The 22,731-nt window shown below is 40.4% G+C and overlaps 3 protein-coding genes and 1 non-coding gene across 7 annotated transcripts; all 4 read left to right on the forward strand.

Moving 5' to 3' along the window:
• The first annotated feature begins 2,653 nt into the window (after nucleotides 1-2,653).
• rangap1a (RAN GTPase activating protein 1a) lies at nucleotides 2,654-10,623 on the forward strand. 4 transcript variants are annotated; one of them, XM_040006034.1, is made up of 16 exons: nucleotides 2,654-2,756; nucleotides 3,555-3,674; nucleotides 3,773-3,900; nucleotides 4,392-4,451; nucleotides 4,541-4,720; nucleotides 4,853-4,987; nucleotides 5,203-5,361; nucleotides 5,766-5,879; nucleotides 6,327-6,426; nucleotides 6,556-6,640; nucleotides 7,623-7,770; nucleotides 8,117-8,233; nucleotides 8,333-8,438; nucleotides 9,344-9,432; nucleotides 9,508-9,672; nucleotides 9,989-10,623. In XM_040006034.1, exons 2-15 carry the CDS (start codon nucleotides 3,563-3,565, stop codon nucleotides 9,631-9,633), a joined length of 1,659 nt encoding a protein of 552 aa, XP_039861968.1. In that variant the 5' UTR covers nucleotides 2,654-2,756; nucleotides 3,555-3,562; the 3' UTR covers nucleotides 9,634-9,672; nucleotides 9,989-10,623. The 4 variants fall into 4 exon arrangements, with proteins under 4 accessions (XP_039861968.1, XP_039861964.1, XP_039861967.1 ...); XM_040006030.1 differs by having other exon boundaries at nucleotides 9,508-9,629; XM_040006033.1 differs by lacking the exon at nucleotides 2,654-2,756 and adding an exon at nucleotides 2,795-2,881 and having other exon boundaries at nucleotides 9,508-9,629.
• Nucleotides 10,624-11,753: 1,130 nt separating this feature from the next.
• Nucleotides 11,754-18,584, forward strand: chadla (chondroadherin-like a). The gene is made up of 11 exons (XM_040006029.1): nucleotides 11,754-12,079; nucleotides 13,775-13,933; nucleotides 14,496-14,690; nucleotides 14,768-14,923; nucleotides 15,023-15,168; nucleotides 15,250-15,488; nucleotides 15,696-15,958; nucleotides 16,604-16,940; nucleotides 17,035-17,387; nucleotides 17,616-17,782; nucleotides 17,865-18,584. The coding sequence occupies exons 2-11, from the start codon at nucleotides 13,775-13,777 to the stop codon at nucleotides 18,154-18,156; spliced, it is 2,307 nt and encodes a 768-aa protein (XP_039861963.1). The 5' UTR covers nucleotides 11,754-12,079; the 3' UTR covers nucleotides 18,157-18,584.
• Nucleotides 18,585-19,308: 724 nt separating this feature from the next.
• On the forward strand, nucleotides 19,309-19,380 carry trnaq-cug. Its single transcript has one exon. It is a non-coding gene; the product is annotated as a tRNA-Gln (tRNA).
• Nucleotides 19,381-19,541: 161 nt separating this feature from the next.
• On the forward strand, nucleotides 19,542-22,518 carry rbx1 (ring-box 1, E3 ubiquitin protein ligase). Its single transcript, XM_040006038.1, has 5 exons — nucleotides 19,542-19,670; nucleotides 20,523-20,601; nucleotides 20,740-20,810; nucleotides 22,093-22,178; nucleotides 22,356-22,518. The coding sequence occupies exons 1-5, from the start codon at nucleotides 19,596-19,598 to the stop codon at nucleotides 22,366-22,368; spliced, it is 324 nt and encodes a 107-aa protein (XP_039861972.1). The 5' UTR covers nucleotides 19,542-19,595; the 3' UTR covers nucleotides 22,369-22,518.
• The last annotated feature ends 213 nt before the right edge of the window (nucleotides 22,519-22,731 follow it).

The raw sequence follows: 22,731 nt of genomic DNA on the forward strand, positions 1-22,731 counted from the left end.
CTTTCGTTTCAGTTTTGTATGTGACCATGTTTACAGGAGCGTTGTTGTTGATTGTTAACCGACTGAACTCTGATCTTTGAATCATTCAAATATTAAAAAGGCACTTAACTCAAGAGCAGACAAGTTAGAAGAGAACCAATTTTATATTTTTACATTTTAAACAACAACAAAAAACATAATTTGTTCACATTTCTTTAGTTGAATCTACAAAACAACCCAAAAAAAACAAACAGTTTGACAGATATAAAATTGTATTTATCCATTACCAAGGTGATTATCTTAGCATGATTTCCAGTGTGTCCTTAAAACATCTGATAAGACAGGAGACGTGGAGCACAAAAGAAGAAGCAGCAGGCTTAAATGAAGATAGATAAATAATAGATATTTCATTCTGAAGGTTACGTGCTTAAAAATTAGGCGAAATCTAGCAAAGACCTGATACCTGAACCTTCAGCTGATTCATTTACTGTTCACTGAAGCATCATCAGAAATGGTTTCAGTGTGAAAAGGCTGTCAAGAAGCCATTCTTAAGGGAGGGAAATAGGAAGAAAAGCCTGAGGTGTGGCACAGTATACGTAAACTGGACTTAAAATGATGGAGTTATCAATTCAAATTTGACATTTTTAGAAATTAGAGAACAGATACAAATGTATAAACACTGTCACGTCTTTTAAAAAGCTATCTTAAATAAACTGAATTACTGTATTATGCAAAACATTCACATTTATTCCCAGTTTACTAGACCCCTCTTTTCCTTTTTTTACTCACATCGCAATCTTTGCTGTATTTCCCCCTACATTTTTTAATTTAGTGTATGAAACACTTCAATAATATTTAGGAATAATGATATGAACTGGCATTAAGCTGATGTATAAATAAAGCTGATATTGTTTGATTTACTCTAACTCACATGGTATTTGCATACAATAAAAAATACAAACCATGATACATAATTTCTTTACAGGCATAACTTTACAAAATAAAATTCAGAAGGGTTTTATTTTGGTAATATGATAATATTTTAACAATCAAAAGCAAGGTTGTTGCGCCCCACTTTGTCTGCTGCACTGGAAACCTGTCAAACCTGTTTGTAAAGGAGATGATCAAGTTTGAGCATAAAAAATGGTTCTTAGTTTAATCTGAATGTACTACATTTCACTTTACAAAATCGTTATAAATGGTTTAATTTCTGTTATGCTGTCAAACTACATGGATGCATGAGGTGGTGATGAAAAAAATGTTAGATAGATGAAACAGCACCATTTTGTAGGGGAAGAAATGATTGAATCAGCCAATCAGAAGCTGGTAAAGTTCTGTAGTGTTGGTGAGAAGGCATGCTTCAGACTAAAAACAGCAAGGACAACAAGGATACCTATATAATACTGTGATGAACTGATGATTAACTAACGGTTCATCTTATATTTGTAAGGTATTTTAAACCTTTTAAGCACTAAGACAAAAATTGAACTAAAATCACACAACTATGGGTACCATAATATTTCCTGAGTCCGTTACACAGTCACAGCACACAGAAGGAAATTTTGCGTTTAGCAGAGCAGATCAGCACAGTCAAGAGATGATGAATCACATGATCATATCCTGTAAGTGTGACAAATAGAAGGAGATGACCTCTGATCTCTATTGAAATAAAACTGCCGCCCTTTAGAGCATCACAGACATATTTAACTTAACGAGCTAGGGCCTAACAGCTCTGACATCCACAAGAATAAAAGCAGTTTGACAAAGCCTGCATAAATATGCCAAAGACCTACCCGCTGAGTTATGCCATTTGTTGACTCGTCTTCACCCCCATACACATCTGGAATATATCAGAAAGAGGCCCACCATCACACTGCTGTATGGCACCTACAAGTGTCTGAAATTACAAAGGCAGCTCTCAGAGGAGAAAATGTGCAGTTTGACCTCATGACTGAGGACACACACAATCACATGCAGGCATAAGTGTTCATAACTCTGAGTGTCCGAGTTTAAAGTTTCTGGTGATCATAAAGATATGCAAAATCACCATTCAGATGGTAGTGAGACCTGCTATGATGTTTAGTTTGGAGACGGTGGCACTGATAACAAGGGAAGAAGCGATATTGAATATATGGAATAAAGGATGTTAAAGATGGAGCTGCCAGTTAAGAGGATAATAAGAAGACTGCAGAGAAGATACATCGATGCAGTGAAAGAGGACATGCAGAGAGTTGATGTGAGGAGGATGGTGAACTCTAAAGGGAACAGCCAAAAGAAGAATAAGAGTAAAAGAGGATCTCTGTAATGTTGCAACTAGTTTGTATTTTCCATGAGAAATAAAACATAACAAATTGGCATGGCAGAATATTAATGGGATTAATGGGTTATTAACATCTCAGGATTTGTTGCTTTTGTTTCTGATTCACTTCCTGGCTGACCTTCGTATTTTATTTTTGTAGTTTGGCTGAAGTTCTGATGCTGGCTTGTTTTAGACAAGTAATCTAAAACTTCAGTATAAGAACAAAAGCTATTTATTAAAGGCAAAGAAAATAAATAAACAAATTAAAAAAAAAAAACAAACTTCAAGATATAAAGGTTATGAGGCTGCTTTTTAATTTTTGAAGACAGACTAATATTTTTGTTAAGGTCCTTCCTTACCAGTTGGTGGCGGTAATGCACCATTTTCGCTGATAAAACTCACGAAGAAGAAGAAGAAGAGGCGCAATAGCGAGGGAGTGACCCGCCGGACTCTATTCAAGCGGCACAGCAGTGTTGTGGTAATGACAGCATTCATTTATATGAAGAGTAGACTCATGTTTAGCTAAAACGCGATTTAGGGTGTGTAAAATAACTAATTCAACCCGAGGGCTGGGGCTAACCTCGGCGCTGGCCAACTTGAAAGGTTTGCTAACAGATGACTGACCGAGCTGTAACCACGTTGAATGTACCTTTGCTAGCACGTGAATCTTTTCTGTTCATATTCGCATAAGAAAATATATAATTATGGCATAAAAATGGATTATAAATTCCAGAAACGATCGTAAAGGCTCCACGGACACGAGCCTGTTACAGTTCGTGCAGGTATATTAGCATAACGGTAGCAACGTTAGCCCATGCTAGGCGCCGGTTGCTTGTAAGAGGAAATCCACCCCAAAACAACTCTGTCTCAGTGACCGTTACGTCAAAGCTGTCGGCTGTCTCCGGGTATTAGACGAGCACGCAGAGTGCAGACGTTATGTAGGAGACTGTAGAGATTACTGGTTACACAGTGTAGACATGGGAGCTCCGGTGGTTTTCCAGACTTAAAATCAGTGTTTGAGGTGCATTATTCCCTCAGTGGAACAAGCGCTTTCAGCTGTTTTTGTGTCGCAGTAAGGCTAGCAGTAAGGGTAGGTTTTCCAGAAAAAACCCGCGCTCTTTAAACCAGATTGTTCACACGCAGCTGAATAATTTAGAGTTTGAATGACTTCTTTTGGGTGCTTTTGTTTTGGTTCTGTTAGCATCTGGTATTGGGCAGAGGAGTCAGACAGCGGAGTTTATCATGAAGTTAAAAAAGTGATGCATTTGGTCCTCAGGTGCCAGGATGGCGACAGACGACGTTGCGCAGTTGGCTGACTCTCTGGCCAAAACTGGAGTGGAGGATGGAGAGCTCAGTTACAAAGGACAGGGAAGAAAGCTGGACGATGCTCAGTCAGGTGAGTGTCACTTAATCACTAAAATAATCCAAAGGCTTGGCTTTAATGATTTTTCTTATGTGTTACCTGTTTTAATATGATCATTTGAATCTCTGCAGTTGAGGAGATGGTGAAGGAGATCCAGGACTTTGAGGGTTTACAAGCTCTGAGATTAGAGGGAAATACTGTAGGTGTGGAGGCAGCACAGGCCATCGCTAAGGCCCTGGAGACAAAGAGTGCATTGATGGTGAGACGTTTTTCTCTGTTCATCATCTCTAACATTTCAGCAGTTTTATATTTCTCCACAATAAATATGAACTAATAAAAATACAATTAATATTAATATTCCAAAGGCATATGATGAAAGGTGCTTTATCATAGCAAATGTTTGAAGTATGAAAATCTGGAATGAGAAATCCAAACGTTTATCCAATTCATGGCTTGGGTGAGGGGGGGGGGGTTGGCATCCTGCAGCTGCCTTAGGGCGATAGGTTGGGTGCACACTTAAAATAAGAAGTTTCATATGCAGATGAACTGATAACTTAGTCCGACACAATGTTTAAATATGGCTGAAAACAGCTTTCTGCTCTCTGTCACACTGATACCTGCAACAAGCATGGGTGAATCTAATAATAATTTATATGATTAACTGCCCTGTAATGAAATACAATCAGTCAGTCAATCATCTTGTGGCTTCCACTGACACTGCTCTTGTCTCCTTGCTTCCTTCCTCCTCAGCGTTGTTACTGGAGTGACATGTTTACAGGTCGCCTGCGCTCTGAGATCCCACCTTCCCTGGTACTACATGATTATCAATAACACATCAATTTTGACTCTCAAGCGGTTAGTTTTGATTCACTTCCTATTTTCCTATTTTTGTTTTGTAGAATTCACTGGGTGATGCTCTGATGCTGGCGGGTGCCAGGCTCACAGTTTTAGACCTCAGCGACAATGCTTTTGGACCCGATGGAGTAAAGGGCATTGAGAATCTGCTAAAGAGTTCCACCTGCTACACACTGCAGGAGCTACGGCTCAACAACTGTGGCATGGGCATCGGAGGTGGCAAGGTAAGTGTGGAGATGACACGTGTTCTTGGATAAGGTCGTCATTGTCAAGAATAAAGCATCAAAGATGAAAACCAGACAAGTGGACAGATGCATCATAGATCATTATGACTGTACTTGTTTTGTACTCCTCAGATTTTAGCTGCATCATTGATCTACAACCATAAAAAATCCAGCGCTGCGGGATCGCCCCTCAGCCTGAAGGTGTTTGTTGCTGGAAGAAACCGACTGGAGAATGACGGAGCCACTGCCCTCGCTCAGGCTTTTAAGGTAAGACTGTTTTTCATTGACAGGCTTCATTTTGATTCATCAGAATGACTGTTTCTCATACGTCTCTTAATGATTGACACATTTTATTCTTGGACCACTTCGTTTAAATAATTATCAGCCAGTTTATGCTGTCAGACACATTCAAAGGAGATCTTCACAGTTTTATCTTTTATGTGTAAGCAGCGAAAGTGTACGATTAAAGTTTGTCTTTCCAGCTTATGGGCAGCATGGAGGAGGTTCACATGCCCCAGAATGGCATCAACCACGCAGGTGTGACCGCCCTGGCCGAAGCCATGCAACACAATCCAGGACTTCGAATCCTCAATCTGAATGACAACACGTTCACTGAGAAGGGGGCTATGGCCATGGCTCAGGTATACATATGTAAGGGATTAGTAGTTGCATATCTAGACAGTGAGTTGTTTTTTTTAAACAGAGTTTGTGCACTCATGAAATACATGAAAAGTATTTGAAAATGTTCATTTCCCAGGCCTGGAAAAAGAATCTTGGATAGTCTTGAAGCATGGAGTGAAGCATGGAGTGAAGCATGGAAATCTGCTTCACTGACACCTGCACAAAAGAGTCTGATTGGTTTAAAAGGCACAGAGGAAAGATCTGTATTGTTTATATAACTCTAAGTTATGCCTTCACAAGATACATTTGTACAGTGCCTGCAAAATAGGACAGAATGATTTGAATATAGTGAAAATATGCATCACCATCATTTGTACTGGTTATTTTCAGCCTGATACAGCAGATACTGTCTGTGTCTTCACAGGCCTTGAAACACTTGCGGAGCATCCAGGTGATAAACTTTGGAGACTGTTTGGTACGACCGGAAGGAGCCAAAGCGATTGCAGTGAGCGTGTCAGAGGGGCTGCCGATCCTCAAGGTAAGTGAGGGCAACCCTCTACTACCAGCTCTTTGTTGCAAGTTGTTGTTGGCAGCAGGCTTGGACAATATTTAATTTTTTCCCCCTATCATCCTGACAACAGGGCACAGGGTTAATGATGGTATTAGAGTTGTAACGATCCATCGATTAACTTGATTATAAAAAAAAATCCTTAATGTAAAAGTTTGCTTCGACGCTTATCGTTTAATTCACGCTCAGTTCTCACCATGAAAGCTTTTCTCTCACATTTGCAACAAAGAATAGACCTGCAGTAGAAACCTATCTAGGAGCTCGCGTGTGAAGGAAAACTTTACTTTACAGCTGCTCCTATCCATCGCCTTTTGTTTTACATAGTGGAAGTCTACAGTGACGTTACAGAAGTTAAAATAAAAGCATATGTATGTACGTGGGACACCTTTCTGAATAAATCGTTTTTATGTTCCACAGGAGCTCAATTTGTCGTACGGTGAGATTACTGAGGATGCTGCTCTGGTCGTAGCACAGGCAGTAAAAGACAAGGACCAACTGGAGAAACTGGACCTAAATGGTACAAAGAATGCAGTCGGTGTCAGTCATGATGCTTCTGTAGTTTGTTTGTATTTGAGACATTATGGAGGAATGTTGTTTTAGCTGCATTTGGCTTCACGGCTTGTGTAAAAGGATCTCTGGTTTTCAGGTAACTGCATCGGAGAGGATGGTTGCAGAGCCTTGAAAGTCGCCATGGGAGCCATGAACATGAGCGAGCTACTTGGATCACTCAGGTAAATCACAGCTTAGTCTGACTCCTGTTTGCTTGAGCTGCATCCACAGTGGTTGTGATTCATAGCAGAAAGTGACATTCAGACCCCCCCCCCACACACACACACAACTCTCTTTTTGAGGTTCTTCATATGAACTTACAGCAACTTAAAAAAGTATCTCAAAGACAAAATACTATAGATACATCTTTCATGCCTTGTATTTGTTAAAGTAGTCAAAGAGTTGCCCAATGACATGGAATAAGTCCCACCTCGGTGGCTTCGTTTGCTTCCAGTTCAACAGAATAAGTTTTCGTGCCAATAACAGCGCAAATCCGATTAACATGTATTGATTATTTGACAATTCTAGGGTTGCTGCTTTCACCCAAAATAATGTCTGGTTTGGGCCCCGAGCAATTTGCTTTAGCAAAACTTCTGACAAGGCCTGAAATGTCTTAGTGCAAAATCCTCGGATGTGTGGACAGGTTCAGGATTTTTGAGCTAGAGAAGCCGGTATTTGTTCGCTTCGATCACAGGATGAAATAACAGAAGGAATCGTTTTAGGAAGGAAGCCAGTTTGCGTTTTGATAAATGTAGCCTGTGTAGAACCTTGAATTGTAATAGGCCTTTATCTGGCACATGCTGACGAGGTCCATAGATGCTCTTGAGCCTTCTGACATCTGCTGTCTATAATCTTTATACTGAGATCCTCCTGCCAGGCTTCTCTTAAATACTCTACTCAAATACTAACAGCATGAAGTGGACAGTACCCGAGATAAACTTTTCTCAAATCCCAGGTGAGTGATTCAAACGGCTGCCAACTCAGGATACCATTGAATGACCCGGTAGTAAATACGTCACATCTCAGATGTCAAATATCAGTTTATCAAGTGATGTGAAACGCGCAAATCGCATCTACTGTGGACGCAGCTTTAGGTCATGAAGTCTTTTTGCAAAGTCCTCAGTACAGAGCTGTGCTTTAAAAACAAACAAACAACTTCTTCAGTGATGATGAGGGCGAGCCAGAAGATGATGATGACGAGGAGGACGAAGACGACGATGAGGAAGAAGATGATGACGAGGACGATGTGGACGAGGAGGAAGTAGAGGAAGAAGAGGAAGAAGAGGAGGAAGAGGAAAGCACTGGCAATAAGGTAAGACATGTCTGTTCATTGCAATAGTTTTAACACAAGTTGGCTCAAGTTAAACGAGTAAAATGGCATCAAATGTGTCTATAATTATAATTTTTTAAATTCTAACCATTAAATCTCTATAAGGAAAAAAATATACACTAGTTCTAAGTGGGATATATGTAAGATATGGGCCTTATTGAATCCAAATGATGACTAACATGTTAAAGTATTGAGGGATGTCGCTATTATGTCTAACAGAAGCCTCATTCTGTACTGAATAGGTGACAGGAAGTCTAAAATCCACACTAGCTGTGATCATATGCACACATTTGTGGTTTGACTTTTTCCTTTTGCCTTGTTCTTACAGTTTTCCACCCCACAGTCAGCACCTCGACCCCCAGAAGTCTCCTCCTTCCTCAGCTTTCCCTCCCCTGACAAACTGCTTAAACTGGGCCCCACGAGAGCATTGCTTATTGAGCAGCAGGTAGCAAAGAAATCTCCAGTGACATTAAAACACACTTGTAATCCTATGCAAAGATCCAGCAGTCCTTTAGTGTGTAAACATTTCTTCTTCTGGGCCCAGGTGGATGTTTCAGACGCTACAAAAACAGCTGAAGCCTTCCTCAAGATTGCATCTGTGTATAAGGAGGACAATACTGAAGTTAGGAATGCAGTGTTGGACAGTATTGGTAAGACACTTTGTGGAGTTGAATCATCTTGCAAATGCCAGACTTGTGTGACATTTGTGTATTTTGGTTATTTTGTGCTAAACTGTTTGATTCTTTCTTTTTTTCACATATTACTTTGAGTATTAGTATAGTTTTCTCATTTTCAGCTATTGTTGAAGCTTAAAATGCTCTTAAATTATTTTTATTTAATTTTATTTAAATAATCCTACAATTTACCTCATCTAAGTCATTAGAAAGCTCAGTCTACTCTGGAAAAAGTGGTTTTGGCTCATCACAGTTAGAGCCAGCTTTCACGTTTGGCTGCCACTTGCAAACAAAAGGTTTGTGCGGAAGGTGGGCGGGGCTTCCGTCTTCACCGGTCTCGTCGAGTTCATACGGAGTCAAAAATTTTAAGTGGAGCTTTATAATAATAGATCCACTTAAAGGTTTATTTAGAACAAAAGCCACGTGTAAAACTGGCATTTGTTTCTATTGTTGTATACAATATGTGCCAGAGTTTATTTTTTTTTTAAATGTATGTTATTTATTTATTTTCATTGTTTTTACACTAGCATGGTGTGTATGGATTTATGAAGCAGTATAAAATCATTAGCTTCAGATGCTGGTAGTTGTTTCCATCCAAGAGAGCCACGCTAACCTTAAGATATAACAATATATATATATATATATGTATACGTTCCCCACACGTTGCACTTTTTTTTTCATATTATTGTAATTTTTCCCATCAACAAACAAATTGGTGGATGGAAACTTGTGCTTTAAAAAAAATAAATAAAAAATCTTATTTTGCTTTGCATAAATGTGTGTTTTGTGGTGCTTGGAGTTGGAGAAAGTAAACTTGTTGTCAGTGGTGTGTTATTCCAGTGTTGAAAATTCTGTTTGTAAAGATGTTTTTCCTCTTGCAGATGGGCTCCTGAGGAAAGCTTTCACCTCCTCTTCCTTCCAAGGCTACAGCTTTGTATCATCTTTGTTAGTGCTGCTTGGACTTATTAAGGTATGAAACACTCTGCAAAATGTGTCTTTGGTTTGCTTTTTTTCCCCCCTAATGTTTTTGGTCCTCTACCTTCAGAGCGAGGATAAGGTGAAACCTGTGATTGTGGTCCCCGGCCACCTCCAAGCTTTGGAGCATGTCGTTCGACAGGACTACTTCCCCAAAGAGAGCGTGGCTGTGCTGGAGGCCTTCATGTCCCGGTAAGGACGTGACAGAATGAGCCAATCAAAAGGCAGCTTCCAGGTACAAAACGCCATTATTTCCTATCCTTAGTAACGTAGCACATAAATGCTTCTGCACCAGGTGCGTAAACAGATGGTGATTAATTCGCCCTGGTTTTATCTCACTTTTGTGTTGGAGAGGGTTCATTATATTCTTGATTAAACTATTTATATAATGCAATATTTTGGTGCAGTTTACTTATAAAAAAAATTAATAATTAAATAATTATTGTTGATTTTGGGGTGTTTCATGGGATCCTAGAAAATCTCCAGATCTTTTAATGAAAAAATTGTAATAATGGATAAATAATTGTACAATCTGCATGTGTCATTCTTAGGAATAACAAGACCTTGGAGTCATGTGGAAATGCTAAAAACAATCTCCAATCAACACTGCAGAGAGTCCGGTCTCAGAGCTGAGGACTGTGGACATGTGCGCATAGACTGATCATTCATGGCCTTTGGAAACCAGCACACACAAACACAAAAGTAAAAAAGAGGAGCACTTGAGAAAAGCCCTTTTTTCCTTGGACTTCGGACATAACTTGAATACGTCTTATGAAATAGAAAAAGCTCTGAAGGTGTGAAATTGTTGAAGCCCTTTGTATATGTTCAAATAACTACCAGACAGCACTGACACCTTTAACTTCACCTTCTTTGTATACGGGTGAATGAGAAAAGGCCTCACGCTCCACAGGTGACAGCTGTAAACCAGGATCAGTGTGGACTTGGCACTCGCAGCTATTGTGGCTTCTCTATTTAATTTTCACCTTTGCTGTTCTCTTGTTTCACACCAAATATTTGTTATATATTCACAAATATTGTCAAATTGTGATATTAAAATATCTATTGACAAGCAGAAACAAGACTGTAACATACCACATTAAAATGCATTAAATAAATTGAAATGTATTTTCAGGTTAGACAGTTGTTGATGAATTTGTGTTGCAAAAATAAAGCTCATTTGAGTGTTGTTGTTGTTTTTTTTAAGTCTCTGCAAGCTGACTGTGTAGTTTCTACAACCCCGATTCCAAAAAAGACAAAATGCTGTTTAAAGGAAATAAAACTGGAATGCAGTGATTTGCAAGTCTCATAAACCCATATTTTATTCACAATAAAACATGGAAAATGTTAAATATTTAAACTGATAAGGGAAACTACTGAAACAGCTGAAGGAAAATTCAGGTTAACTGGCAACGGGTCAGTAACGTGATTGGATATATACCAATCTGGCAAAAGCCCTTGTCCACAATTTATGGAGCAATTTCAGAATAATCTGCACATTTGAAAGGCACCATTAATGTTGAATGGTATAAGGTCAGCTTTTAGAGCAATATGTGCTCCCATCCAGATAATGTCTTTTTCAGAAAAAGGCCTTGCATATCTCAGCAAGACGATGCTAAACCTAGCGAAGAGGTTCAGTGTTGAAATGGCCTGGCTGCAGTTAAAAGAAGAATGCTGTTGTGGTGAACGTGGCTCTTTCCCAAATAATTTTTTCCTTCTTCGAATGTTGCAGTCAGAATAAAAATGGGATTTATAAGCATTTCAAATCATTACACTTAGGTTTTTTTATATTTCAGATAGCATCCAAGCTTTTATTGGAATGAGTTTTATTTAAAAATAAAAAGCAAAACTTTAAACTCCAAAGATGTAATGCAGATACAGATTTTACAGTAATGCAAAACGGAGAAAGAAAAGTTGAAATGGTAGTAATAACTAGAAAAAGTTGCATTTCCTGCGAAAATGCTGTGTGAATGCCTTGCAGTGGAATCTGAAAACAGCAGAAGGAGAACTATCTGATGAAAACACTGTGTAGAAGCTGAACTCTTTGCTGAAAACTGCTTTATTTGAAAGGGTACACTGAACAGTGTCACTAAAGCAGAGTGCATGCAAGCAGAGGTGTGCTAACAGCCACCAGTAGTATTCAAACCTGCACCAACAGATATCACAGCAATCACAGCAGCTGCTCATCTCACTGAGCCAAAGCAGTTTTTGTCCCAACAAGAGATATGATGAGAGAAAAAATATGCAGGGGGCCCAAGAAGCTGAATTGTGCTGAAAAGAGGTAAAAAAGCTAAAATTCTTCTGAAAGAGCAGAAGAGGTGGAATTTTTCAGCTACTCATTGAGCCAAACTGGTTCTCACGTAACTGAAAAAAGCTGACAATTCTGATAAAAACAGCAGAAGAGGCTGAGATTTGTGCTGATAAGAGGCAGAACAACCTGGTTCTGCTCAATTTCAGTCCACCAATCAGAGGTACTGCGCCGTTTTTTGGAGTTACAAAACGTTGTGTAACTACTGTAAAACTAGGTGGGATAGAAGCACTTGTCCTGTCACTTGTACTGGGTGAATCGGCAGACTTTGAACCTTCACTGCGGACAGAAAGGACAGATTTCCACCCCTCAAACAAATGTAATTTATGGCTCAACGGTAAGATGACTGTAAAAACTGCTTCGACCGTGAGTGTCAGCAGTGTCTGAAGATGAATTGGCACAAGCCTCATTTGTTAACTTTGCTTTGTTAAGGAGATATGACGATTTGAAAATGGCTCTCATTAAAGAGTTCCAGCGCTGATTTTGAACAAACTCTCCATTGACTTTCTATGGAGAGTTTTCAGACTTTGTGTTGCTCTGAGGCGATCTGATAAAAATCTGTAACTTCCACAACAATGATAGTGACATTTTCTTAAAGCCAGCAAAAATACCTACGTTTTGATGTATAATTTGTGGAGGTTGAGTGAAAAGTGAGTGAGTAGCAAGAAGTTGTTCGGACATGAAGAGAAAGTTCAGAAAGGACAAGTTGTCACTCTGAGTTAATTGCATAGCAACCATAACAACGCATGTATTTTCTGAAAAATCACAAAGCTGCAACTGAAAACTTAAAGAGGTATTTAATTAAAATGGTAACACATATGAAAAAGCTGAATCACACATGAAAAGCCCAATATTTTTAGAACGTTTTAAAGTTTGAATGGAGTTTCTATATGAAAGTATGAGAAAGTAGTTAAGTTTCAAAAACAAGCAAGTTTTAGCAGAATTGTGGAAGTTTTCCATTCATTTCAATGGGACAAAAGGAAAAAAGTGGAATATTTTAAAAAGTATAATAGTAATAAATACCAAAAGATATAGCCGGAATTAGCAGAAATAGCAGAATACTTTGAGGCATTCACACAATTATTATTGCCTGATGAAGCAGGCTTTTTTAAGGTTATAATGGAAGCTTATGGATGAAACTCCGGCATTCAGATTTAAAAGCCTTGATTTTTCCAAACCAGCAGTGAGTTATTTCATCTCATGTGTCAGCAAATAGAAGCTGCTCGCTTCTTGTGCCTCAGAAAATGTGAAGCCAGTGTGTTAATTTGCAGAGAGAGGACACAAAGATCAGGGGTCACCACAAAAGAATTTACCAAAGGCTTGTTTGTTAGCCTGTTGGACCACAGGCTGTAAGTACTGGACACACTCAGAGTGAAGTAAAGCCCTCAGTGGACAACTTAAAGCCCGAACTGGCAGATTAAATCCATCTCTAATTCTTGTTACCAAGGAAACACTGATAGCACAGCCATATGGTTAAAGGTAAGCCAAGCTGCTTGTTTTCAGTGAGTCTGGGTTTTGAACTCGGATTTTCTTTGGAGTTTAGATTTCTCATATGGTAGCATTCAGTGTTAAGATATATAGTGTAAGATATTGAGTATCAATCAGTTTTGATCATCACCTGCTACATCTATATTTTAAAAATGGCAGATAAATGATGTGTGCCATGTGTTGCTAAAGCCAAACCGTTGAGTTTTGGGAACCAGGAACCAGTTGTGGGAGACCAGGGGAAATCAAACAAAGTAAAAGGCTATGCTGGTTTCAACCGTGGAGAGCTCTTCTGCCTCCTTAAAGATACCTTAGGTAACATGACAATCCTTCAACAATATTTTATAGACATGAAAGGAAAAGCAGAGTCCTTTATCCAAGTAAATGAGGAGGAATCCATGTTTCAAGACCCCCAAATCTGTTGTTTTGCTTCTGTAAGGTGCAGAATAGCTTTATAACTTGAACTAGTGTGTCTAGTGTCTGTCTCCCAACCCGGGGCCTTTAGCCACTCCTGTAATTCTATTTCTAACATGTGTTACTGGCACAGATGCAGATCTTCTCTGCTGAAGTCGTCCTCCTTGTTTTAACACTGTCTTTACCCGTGGAAGCCAAAAAGTGTCCCAGAGCCTGCAGTTGTGACAGCATCACACTCACAACAGCCTGTGTGGGCAAGAACCTAACAGATGTCCCCCCGACTGTGGAGGAGGTGAGGAATTCAGGGGTTTTGCTGTATCTTAGACATGTAGGCTTTTTAAACTGAGGGTTGATAACAAGCTGGATGGATCCTCTCCTCTTTCCTCTGAAGGATGGCGCGTGCATGTGTTTCAATAACAATTTCAAATGCTCTCCTCTTAACCTGACTGAGATGCTCTGGCACGACCTGAAAAGGGTTTTCAATTAAGACATCCCAGAAATATCGATGAACTGAAACAGGTTTATAGGACAAAGATTTCTCCTCAGTGAAACATCAGAAACATCTAAAGGAAGTTTGCTGCTGCTAAAGAAGCTTCTGTAAAATACTGCATGTAATTATTTTCCAGCCTGTGTTGTGAATGATCACTCATTGTCCTCAGTAAAGAAAGAATGAAAGCGTATAATTATGAAGCACGGACCACATTCTGTGAGTAATTAGTGCTGAAATCAAGAGAGAGTGATTTTAGAACCAAATAGTGATTAGCTAACCAGACTTATTATCTGAATAAACCAGCCTCACTCTGGTTTCCGTCCTGGCATGTAATAGTGTGTCCAATACTCATTGCTTCCTCTAGATTACTGTGAAACTCGACCTGAGGAATAACAACTTGCAGGTGCTGTCCAGGGGGGCATTCATGCACACACCCTACCTCACCCATCTCAACCTGCAGCGCTGCAACATCATCGAGATTAAAGAGGGCGCCTTTCGGACTCTTGGCCGAGCGGTCTCTCTAAACCTGGCTCACAACAAAATTGAAATCCTTTACCAAGTAAGATCAGAGGCCCGCAGTTTTTCCTCTCGAGTCTTTATTATGAGAATGATGTTCTCTTCTTTTCACTGCTGCAGGAGTCCTTTGACGGTCTCTCCTCCCTGAAAGAGCTGCGTCTTGACAACAATCGCATCGAGGAGATCCAGCCTGGAGCCTTCACACAGCTCGGCTTCCTCAACACACTGGCCATAACCCACAACCAGCTGGTTTACATCCCTAACATGGTCTTCCAGGTACTCCAAATTATGGGTAAATACGTTAATAATCTTTTTGGATGTGTTTGGTAATGCGATTCCACAACGGTCCTCCTTCTCCTCCTCTTCCTCCTCAAGGGGCTGCAGAACATTAAGTTTCTTCGTCTTAGCCACAACTCTCTGAACAACCTGGCACCTGAGGCGTTTGCTGGGCTCTTCACCCTCAGCCGCCTCGACTTGGATCACAATGAGCTGCAGTTCTTCCCCACACAGACAATGACGAGGTGGGACAACCTGATATGTGTAGTAAAATTTGTGAGCTTTTAAATGACAATTTTAAATTGCCATGTCCTCCACCTGTTAAGACTCCGTGAGGTCACACGGCTGCACATGAACCACAACCCCATGGTCTACCTCGGGGAAGATTCCGTTTCCATGGCAAAGCTTACACACCTGTACCTCAGCCACATGTCCCTTCAGGACCTCTCACACAAGGCCTTCTCTCAAGCCCCCCTCCTCTCACACCTTGACCTCAGCCACAACCATCTTCGGTACGTGGAGCCCTTCTCAGGCCCTAGAGACCTCACCAGCCTCAACCTGACAGGTAAAGCCTGTGTTCTGATATTTTTTATTGGACACAGACTTTTACTTTAACATAACAGGCTTTCATTTTTTCCAAACCAGCAGATGTAAGTGATCTGACTTCTCATGTCTCATAGTGAGGCCAAGAAAGAAAGATGTAGGGGGGTGATAGCATACCATGTGTCATTTTTACGTGCTGACCAACAGGCATTTCTTACTTTTTCTAAAGGGAACCCCATCTACTGTAACTGCTACATGTCTCCACTGAGGCAGTGGGCGAGAGTTAGTGGTGTGAAGCTGCTGGGGGCCTGCTCTGGACCTCCTCACCTCTCAGATGAGCCTCTGCAGGCGGTGTCTCCTCTGGATCTGCGCTGCAGGAGGGGGGAGTCACCGGTGGAGGAGGAGGAGAGTACGGAAAGAGTCCCACCCACGGTCACAGCCACTGCCAAGCCAAAGCAGAAGGTCAAGTGTCCAGCTAACTGTGAATGTGATGTAAGTTGGAGACAGAAAACACTTCTGGGACACAATGAAAGCAGGAAGAAAAAATAAAAACTCCAGTTTCTCATAGATTTGCTGTTTTACCACACTCTCACTTGGCTCACTTGTACTTACTTACTTCACTAATCACAGTAGAGCACTTGGCTCTCAGACTGTGGCTTACTTGTGATTCCTAGGATATTTAAAAGTAGAATGGGAGGCACAGCCTTCAGCTTTCAGGGCCCTAATCTGTGGGACCAGCTTCCAGTTTGGATTCAGGAGGCAGACACCCTCTCTAGTTTTAAGCTAGAGAGCTATGCTAAAAGGGTTTTGATAAAGCATATAGTTAGGGGTTGGATCAAGTGGCCATGCTATATAAATAAAATTGAGTTGAAAGCTCTAAAAATCCACTGTAGGTAGATGGGTAACATAGTGGTAGATGTTTGGCACACCACAAATAATGCTTCAAAGGCCTTTAAATGAAGGCTAATGCTGCATGCTACAAGGCAGCTGTTTTACTCATATGTTTATCAGTGTCTTAGAGCACTGTGATATGTCGGTATTCTATTAAGTAAACCCTCAGAGTACTTCCTCGATGACTGTTTGTTATTTCCACTGAGACGTTTTGCAGGTTTCACATTCAAAACTGATTTTCTCTAGACTGAGACCCAGCATGCCACATGTGAGGGTCGGGGCCATACTAGAATCCCACGAGGCTTTCCCGCCCAGACACAGTTGCTGGACCTCCACGATAATCACTTCCACTACCTTCCAGCCAACAGCTTCCCAGGCAGCAGCCAACTTGTTTCTCTTCACTTGCAGTCCTGCAAAATCCATGAAATTGAAGGTGGTGCCCTCCAAGGGATGAAAAACCTTTTGTATTTGTATCTTTCTGATAATGACCTCATGTCCTTGGACCCCAAGGCCTTTGCTGGAGTGCCCAAGCTCACCTACATCCACCTGGAGAGGAACAAGCTGGCACAGTTCCCTGGATCAGGTCAGTGGATAAATTACATTAAGTCTGCCTCAGTAGATACTATCTACAAGAAACACTGGAACTAAAACATGGCTGTTCTGTGTCTTTCTTCTAGCTCTGTCACTCTTACCAAGTCTGGTTGTGTTACACCTGGAGCAAAATGCCATCTCTAAACTTGAGACCAGTGGGTTGCTGTCCTCACTGGGCTCTAAACTTACTGAGTTATATCTGGGCAATAACAACTTAACTTACATTGCCAAGGGCGCTCTTGACTCTGACTCTCTATGTACCCTTCACCTGGATTCAAATCAGCTGACTGAGGTGCCCACCCACGCTCTGCTTGAGACCCCTAATCTGCAGGAGCTCAACCTCTCTGGGAACTCAGTTCATTGGGTGGGACCAAATGCTTTCCAGCCCTTATCCAAAAGTCTGAAGAGACTTTACATGGATCATATGGGAATGGAAAAGGTACGAGAGACCCTTTTAAGCTAATATCACAAGTTCGTTTGCAACGTGTTTATGTTTTCTCAGCATTGTCAGTATTTGAACACCAGCCATCACGCCAGGCTTCCAATATCTAGTCCAAACGTGACTGTACTGTTTATGTGAAAATATGTGCTGATTATTCACTGCACTGAGGGCTTGTTCAAGATAAAGAATTTTCTTTTCAACTCTTTGTATTGCACCACTGTGCAGATATCCAAGGATGCACTGCTGGGGCTGGCCTCAGAGCTGCGGACTTTGACTGTGAGAGGAAACCAGCTGGAGGAGTTTCCTGATCTGAGCCCACTCACCAGCCTGGAGACTGTGGACCTGCAGGACAACCCACTGCGTTGTGACTGCTCTTTGCTTCCTCTGCGCAGGTCGGTGTAAGATTTACCTGGGACTACAGTTAGAATGAACTGACAGCTTTACTGACTCTGTCTCTTTGTATCTGTGACTCAGGTGGATGGAGAATGTTAGTTTGGAGCTGACCGCAACTTGTGGTCACCCTCCTGAGCTCAGAGGTCAGAAGGTCCGGGGCATCCACGTCTTCAAGTCCTGCCCAGAGAACATTTCTCCACCAGAAAAGAAGAGTGCTGCAGATCCAAAAGTGAAGAAATCCAAAGCAGACTCCTTGAAATCCCGGAAAGTCAAAGCACAGACCACAGCTAAAGTCGCCAAACTGCCCAGGAAGCAGCCTCAAAGAAAACCTGGGCCACCAAAAGTAACAAAGAAAAAGAAGATACTGAAATGAGAACATGTAACTCATTTTCCTTTTCCTCTTTTTTTGCAATAAATCTGAGTGTTAAGGAGCTGGGTTTCTTGAAAGCTACATTTGTTTGGTTCTAAATTAAAATGTTGAGCCATGCAAGTCTTTTGTATCCAAGTCAAAAATCAAAGTCAAAAAGTCAGAGGAAACCTGACAGTCACTCAGCCAATCTCTCACCATTCTTGCAGGGATACTTTAATGCAACACTAAAAAGGTTTGTTGAGAGAGAATAACAATGCATTTTAGAGGAGCCCAACTGCTATGCATATTACAGAAATGTATATTTAGTGGTGCACATACTAATTTACAGAGGCCAAGCGTCAAGTGTCTATAGGTGAAATCAGCGAGGCCGTGTTATCCCACATTGTCCCTATGTGAGACGGCACAGCAATATCCCACATTGGGATTGAGTGTAGTTTATAGAAGGGAACCACATAGCCAAAAAAATCTTATCTATGGGTGTATCCATACTGAAAGCTAACAAAAACGGACAAACACAGCTAGTTATGTGCAGTACTGCAAATGTTGGTATTGATCTGATATCAAGCCAGTATTCCCTATACCAATACAAATATTTTTAGCCTATAAGGGCAGCTTATGTAAGGGAGAGCAGTGTTTCATGATTTATGAAATGAGTCATCAATATGCAAATTCTGAACACATTTTAATGACCACTAAAATCACTTTGATTTTTTTTTTAAATTTCCCACAATAATTTGTTAACACGACAACAAAACAAATCTTTCACCTTCTTAATTATTTTAAAACTATTCTTTTTTTAGACCCGTATTTTAAGCACTTTTGGTCAACATCTGTTATCTAAATGTGCTATAGGTTTTAAATATTCTAGACGTGACGGTAAATACAAAATCTTTCAGATATTTTCATACAGCATGTCTGAGCTATATTTTTTTAATTCCAAAATTCAGTGGGCTACAAACTGAACTTATAGGATAGAAGCAAAGTATTGATCTTATCACGGTAGCATCGATGGGAGATCAATAGTAATTCAAACTACTTGGCAGTGTTAGCAACATTTGTGCTCTAACAATTTACTATATCTAATGGGAAATGACAGACCATTGTGTCTGTGATACCCACCTTTATAGTGAGCTGTAGTTGAGGGTTCGTCGTGGGGGTTCCATGGTGTAATGGTTAGCACTCTGGACTCTGAATCCAGCGATCCGAGTTCAAATCTCGGTGGAACCTAAATATTTTGGATCATGGAGAAGCTTTTCGCTTTGTGTTCATGAAAGTTAACATTGTTAGCTTTTGAAATAAATATAAGAAAATAACTATGATCTGTCTTCATTACGCCGTCAAATATCGATATAATACGCTTTAAAGTTTCTCAAATTCGACGGCGGAAACTGCCGCTCTTCTTCCGCCTGATTTGGCTCATACGTCATACTCTTCCGTTCAAGATGGCAGCAGCAATGGACGTGGATACACCGAGCGGTACCAATAGCGCAAGCAAGAAACGATTTGAAGTAAAGAAGGTATGGCTGTAAAAAGTTTCTCACCGGGGAGTTACTAAGAAGCTGTCTAATGTGAACAATGGACGCTATCATAGCTCAGTGCCGCTCACTGCTTTTACTAAGCTAACTCTAGCATGCTAACTTTAGCGCTATGTCACTGTGGCATAGAATCAGTTAGGACACTAGGCTTGTAGCTGTTTGTAACGAATACCCACGAATTTGCACTTCCCATTAAGGGGCCGAGAATCAACGCCCTCACAGATATCTCTGAATTAATAACAAAGGTGTAATGGGCAGAAACACACCAGCTGTTCAAACGGTACCCCGGCGGAATTAGCCTAGCTACACATCACACGTAATTTTTGTTTTGTATTTAAAAATAATGTTTACACGTTTGACATGCTTTCGATGGCGACTGTGTGTCTCGTTCTTATGCTATTCTTTTCTCAATAAGCTAGACTCAAATGATATATTTAGGGCCCCATGCCTTAAATGAGATCTTAAATCTCTAATGATTTGAGGACTTCTATAGAGTTTACAGTAACATCTCAGGCGTGTTTCTGGGATGGGGAAGTGGATAAGGCCCTCTTACAGACACCCAAGAGATGCTTTTGCTTCTTCTTTTTCAAATCAAAAGACATTTGACACTCATAATGAACCGAAGTTAAAATATATATTTTTAAATAAAACATATGTTTATGTCATGTTTGTTATTAAGCTCAAAAAGTGCCCCTCAAGTCACAGCAGTTTGTGCACTGCTGGCCCTCGTGTGGTTCAAATAAGGGGATATAGACATTTTTTAAATTACATAATCTCCAGATTATGAATCTTGGATCATATATTTGTGTGATTTTATTTTTTTTCCCCCCTCAGTGGAATGCTGTGGCGCTCTGGGCCTGGGACATTGTGGTGGACAACTGTGCTATCTGTAGGAACCACATCATGGATCTCTGTGAGTTCAGTTTTACATTTTGGTCTTTGATCTCTTCTTTGGTGCACATTTTGACAGTAAATGAGGTTTGCTTATCATTGTAGGTGATATGGTGCTTTTTATGTTGACACATTTCTCTTTTCCCCCCTCACCCATTAGGCATAGAGTGCCAGGCCAACCAAGCTTCTGCAACCTCTGAAGAGTGCACTGTAGCCTGGGGTGTTTGCAACGTAAGTTTCTATATAACATGTACAGTGTGATCAAAATGGTCTCAGCTCCCCTTTAAGACCATTGCTCTTTGTTTGAATTGCACTGTGGAAGCAAAATCCTGATCTGACCACTTGATTTTCTCTGTTCTCTCTCTCTCTCTCTTTGCTGTGTGTGATTGGCAACAAAAGCCAATCACACACAGCAAAGAAGATGAAAATGTGTGTCTGAAATTATTTTTTTGGGAACAAAGGAGGAAGTCATAGGAAGTGTGTGTGCCCTGCACTCCACAGTTCAGGTTGTTTCTACTGAATGATCTCCCTGGGACAACTCAGGATATCACAGTAGAACTGAGTCTTCACAGTCTGACCCTGGTGTCTGTAGCACTGACAGTTGTTGATGCTCCCTGTTCAAATTTGGCATTCATACTGAAAACATGCAGATTCACAAAGTCAGATTAGGACTTCTAAGGAGTGATCTTAAAAAGACGATGACAGGCACCTCCTGTAACAATCATCTCTGCTGCCAGGAAGGGCAGATATAGGAAGTTCTATGTATCGGGCAGAGGTGATCTTCCAGATGATATATCATTATCGCCATTATTCATAATTTCAACTGTTGTTACTAAATGATTTCCCAAATATCAGATAAAGTATATTATTTATTTTATTTGTAGATGCTCTTGATCATGATTCGTATTAACCAAAAATGATCAGCATGCTGATCCATAAAGGTGAGAGGAATCATGTTAAACACAAATTAATATTAGTATAACCTCTGACGCGATGTTCCCAACATTGATCATAATGAACTTTAATAGGAATTTCCTGCACAAGGCTGTTGTGTTTATAAGAGCTTGCTCATGCCAGGTTTATATGCAGGAACTATACATGCAATGAACACTATTTAAATGGAATGTTTTAAAGTTTCCCGAATCCTTAAAAATGGTTTTAAATAATCTGGGATAACTTGATCCTCTGGTCACTTTTTTTATTGTAAGCGCACATGATCTATTTCTTTGTTTTCCAGTTGTGCCTCAAAGTTTGATTGTTGTCGTGTGGAAGTACAAAGAATTAGCATTAGCAGTATTGCCAGGTCTCTCTTGGAAATGAGATTTTTGCCTGGATAAATAAAGGACTAATAATAAATAAAATTACAATACAGGGGAATGGAGATACATGATACTTAAATATTGTAAACCTGAAGTAAAATATCGATTTTTTTTTTTCCACTAGAGAAGTTATTTTTGTTAAATAAAATTCTTTTAGGTAGTTTTACCATCCTTCTACTGTTTCTCTTTTCCAGCATGCTTTCCACTTCCACTGTATTTCTCGCTGGCTGAAGACCAGACAGGTGTGTCCTCTGGACAACAGGGAGTGGGAGTTTCAGAAGTGAGTACCATCCATTACATTGTATACAGTTTTACTGTGTGGTCCAATCACAAGGGTTTAAGGGGTTCCTTGGTTAACAGTGCATTTGATCATTTGTTGACCCGCAGAGAAAATTGTTTATTCTTTAAAACTGAAGAGCTGTACTGACAGAACATCCTCTCTGTCATGTTTTCACAGATATGGACACTAGCTCGTTTATCCTTCACCCCTTTGTTGGCTTCTGCAAGCAGCACCCTCACTTTATCCTTGTTCTGACCCGCTTATAAAAGCTGTTTCTGCTCATGTATTTTGTTCTGGTATATTGTAAGTACAGAAATAAACAGGAATCTTGTGAAAAATACAGCTTGTGTGACTTGTGTTGTCGGAATTTTAAAGAGGAAGGGACAAGCAGCACATTTTCAGGGGTTGTGGGCAAAAGACTGAGTTAATGAAGGAGATGCAAAGGACAAATCAGCCGTCTGCTGTGACAGGACAGTGCTCAGTCAGATCTGCTTTGATAAGAGCCCAGCCGGCTGTGTGTTAGAGTGGTAATCCTCTGGCTGAAAGACAGATG

Source organism: Simochromis diagramma, unplaced genomic scaffold (genome assembly GCF_900408965.1).
Source record: "Simochromis diagramma unplaced genomic scaffold, fSimDia1.1 OVJJ01000510.1, whole genome shotgun sequence".
NCBI lineage: Eukaryota > Metazoa > Chordata > Actinopteri > Cichliformes > Cichlidae > Simochromis > Simochromis diagramma.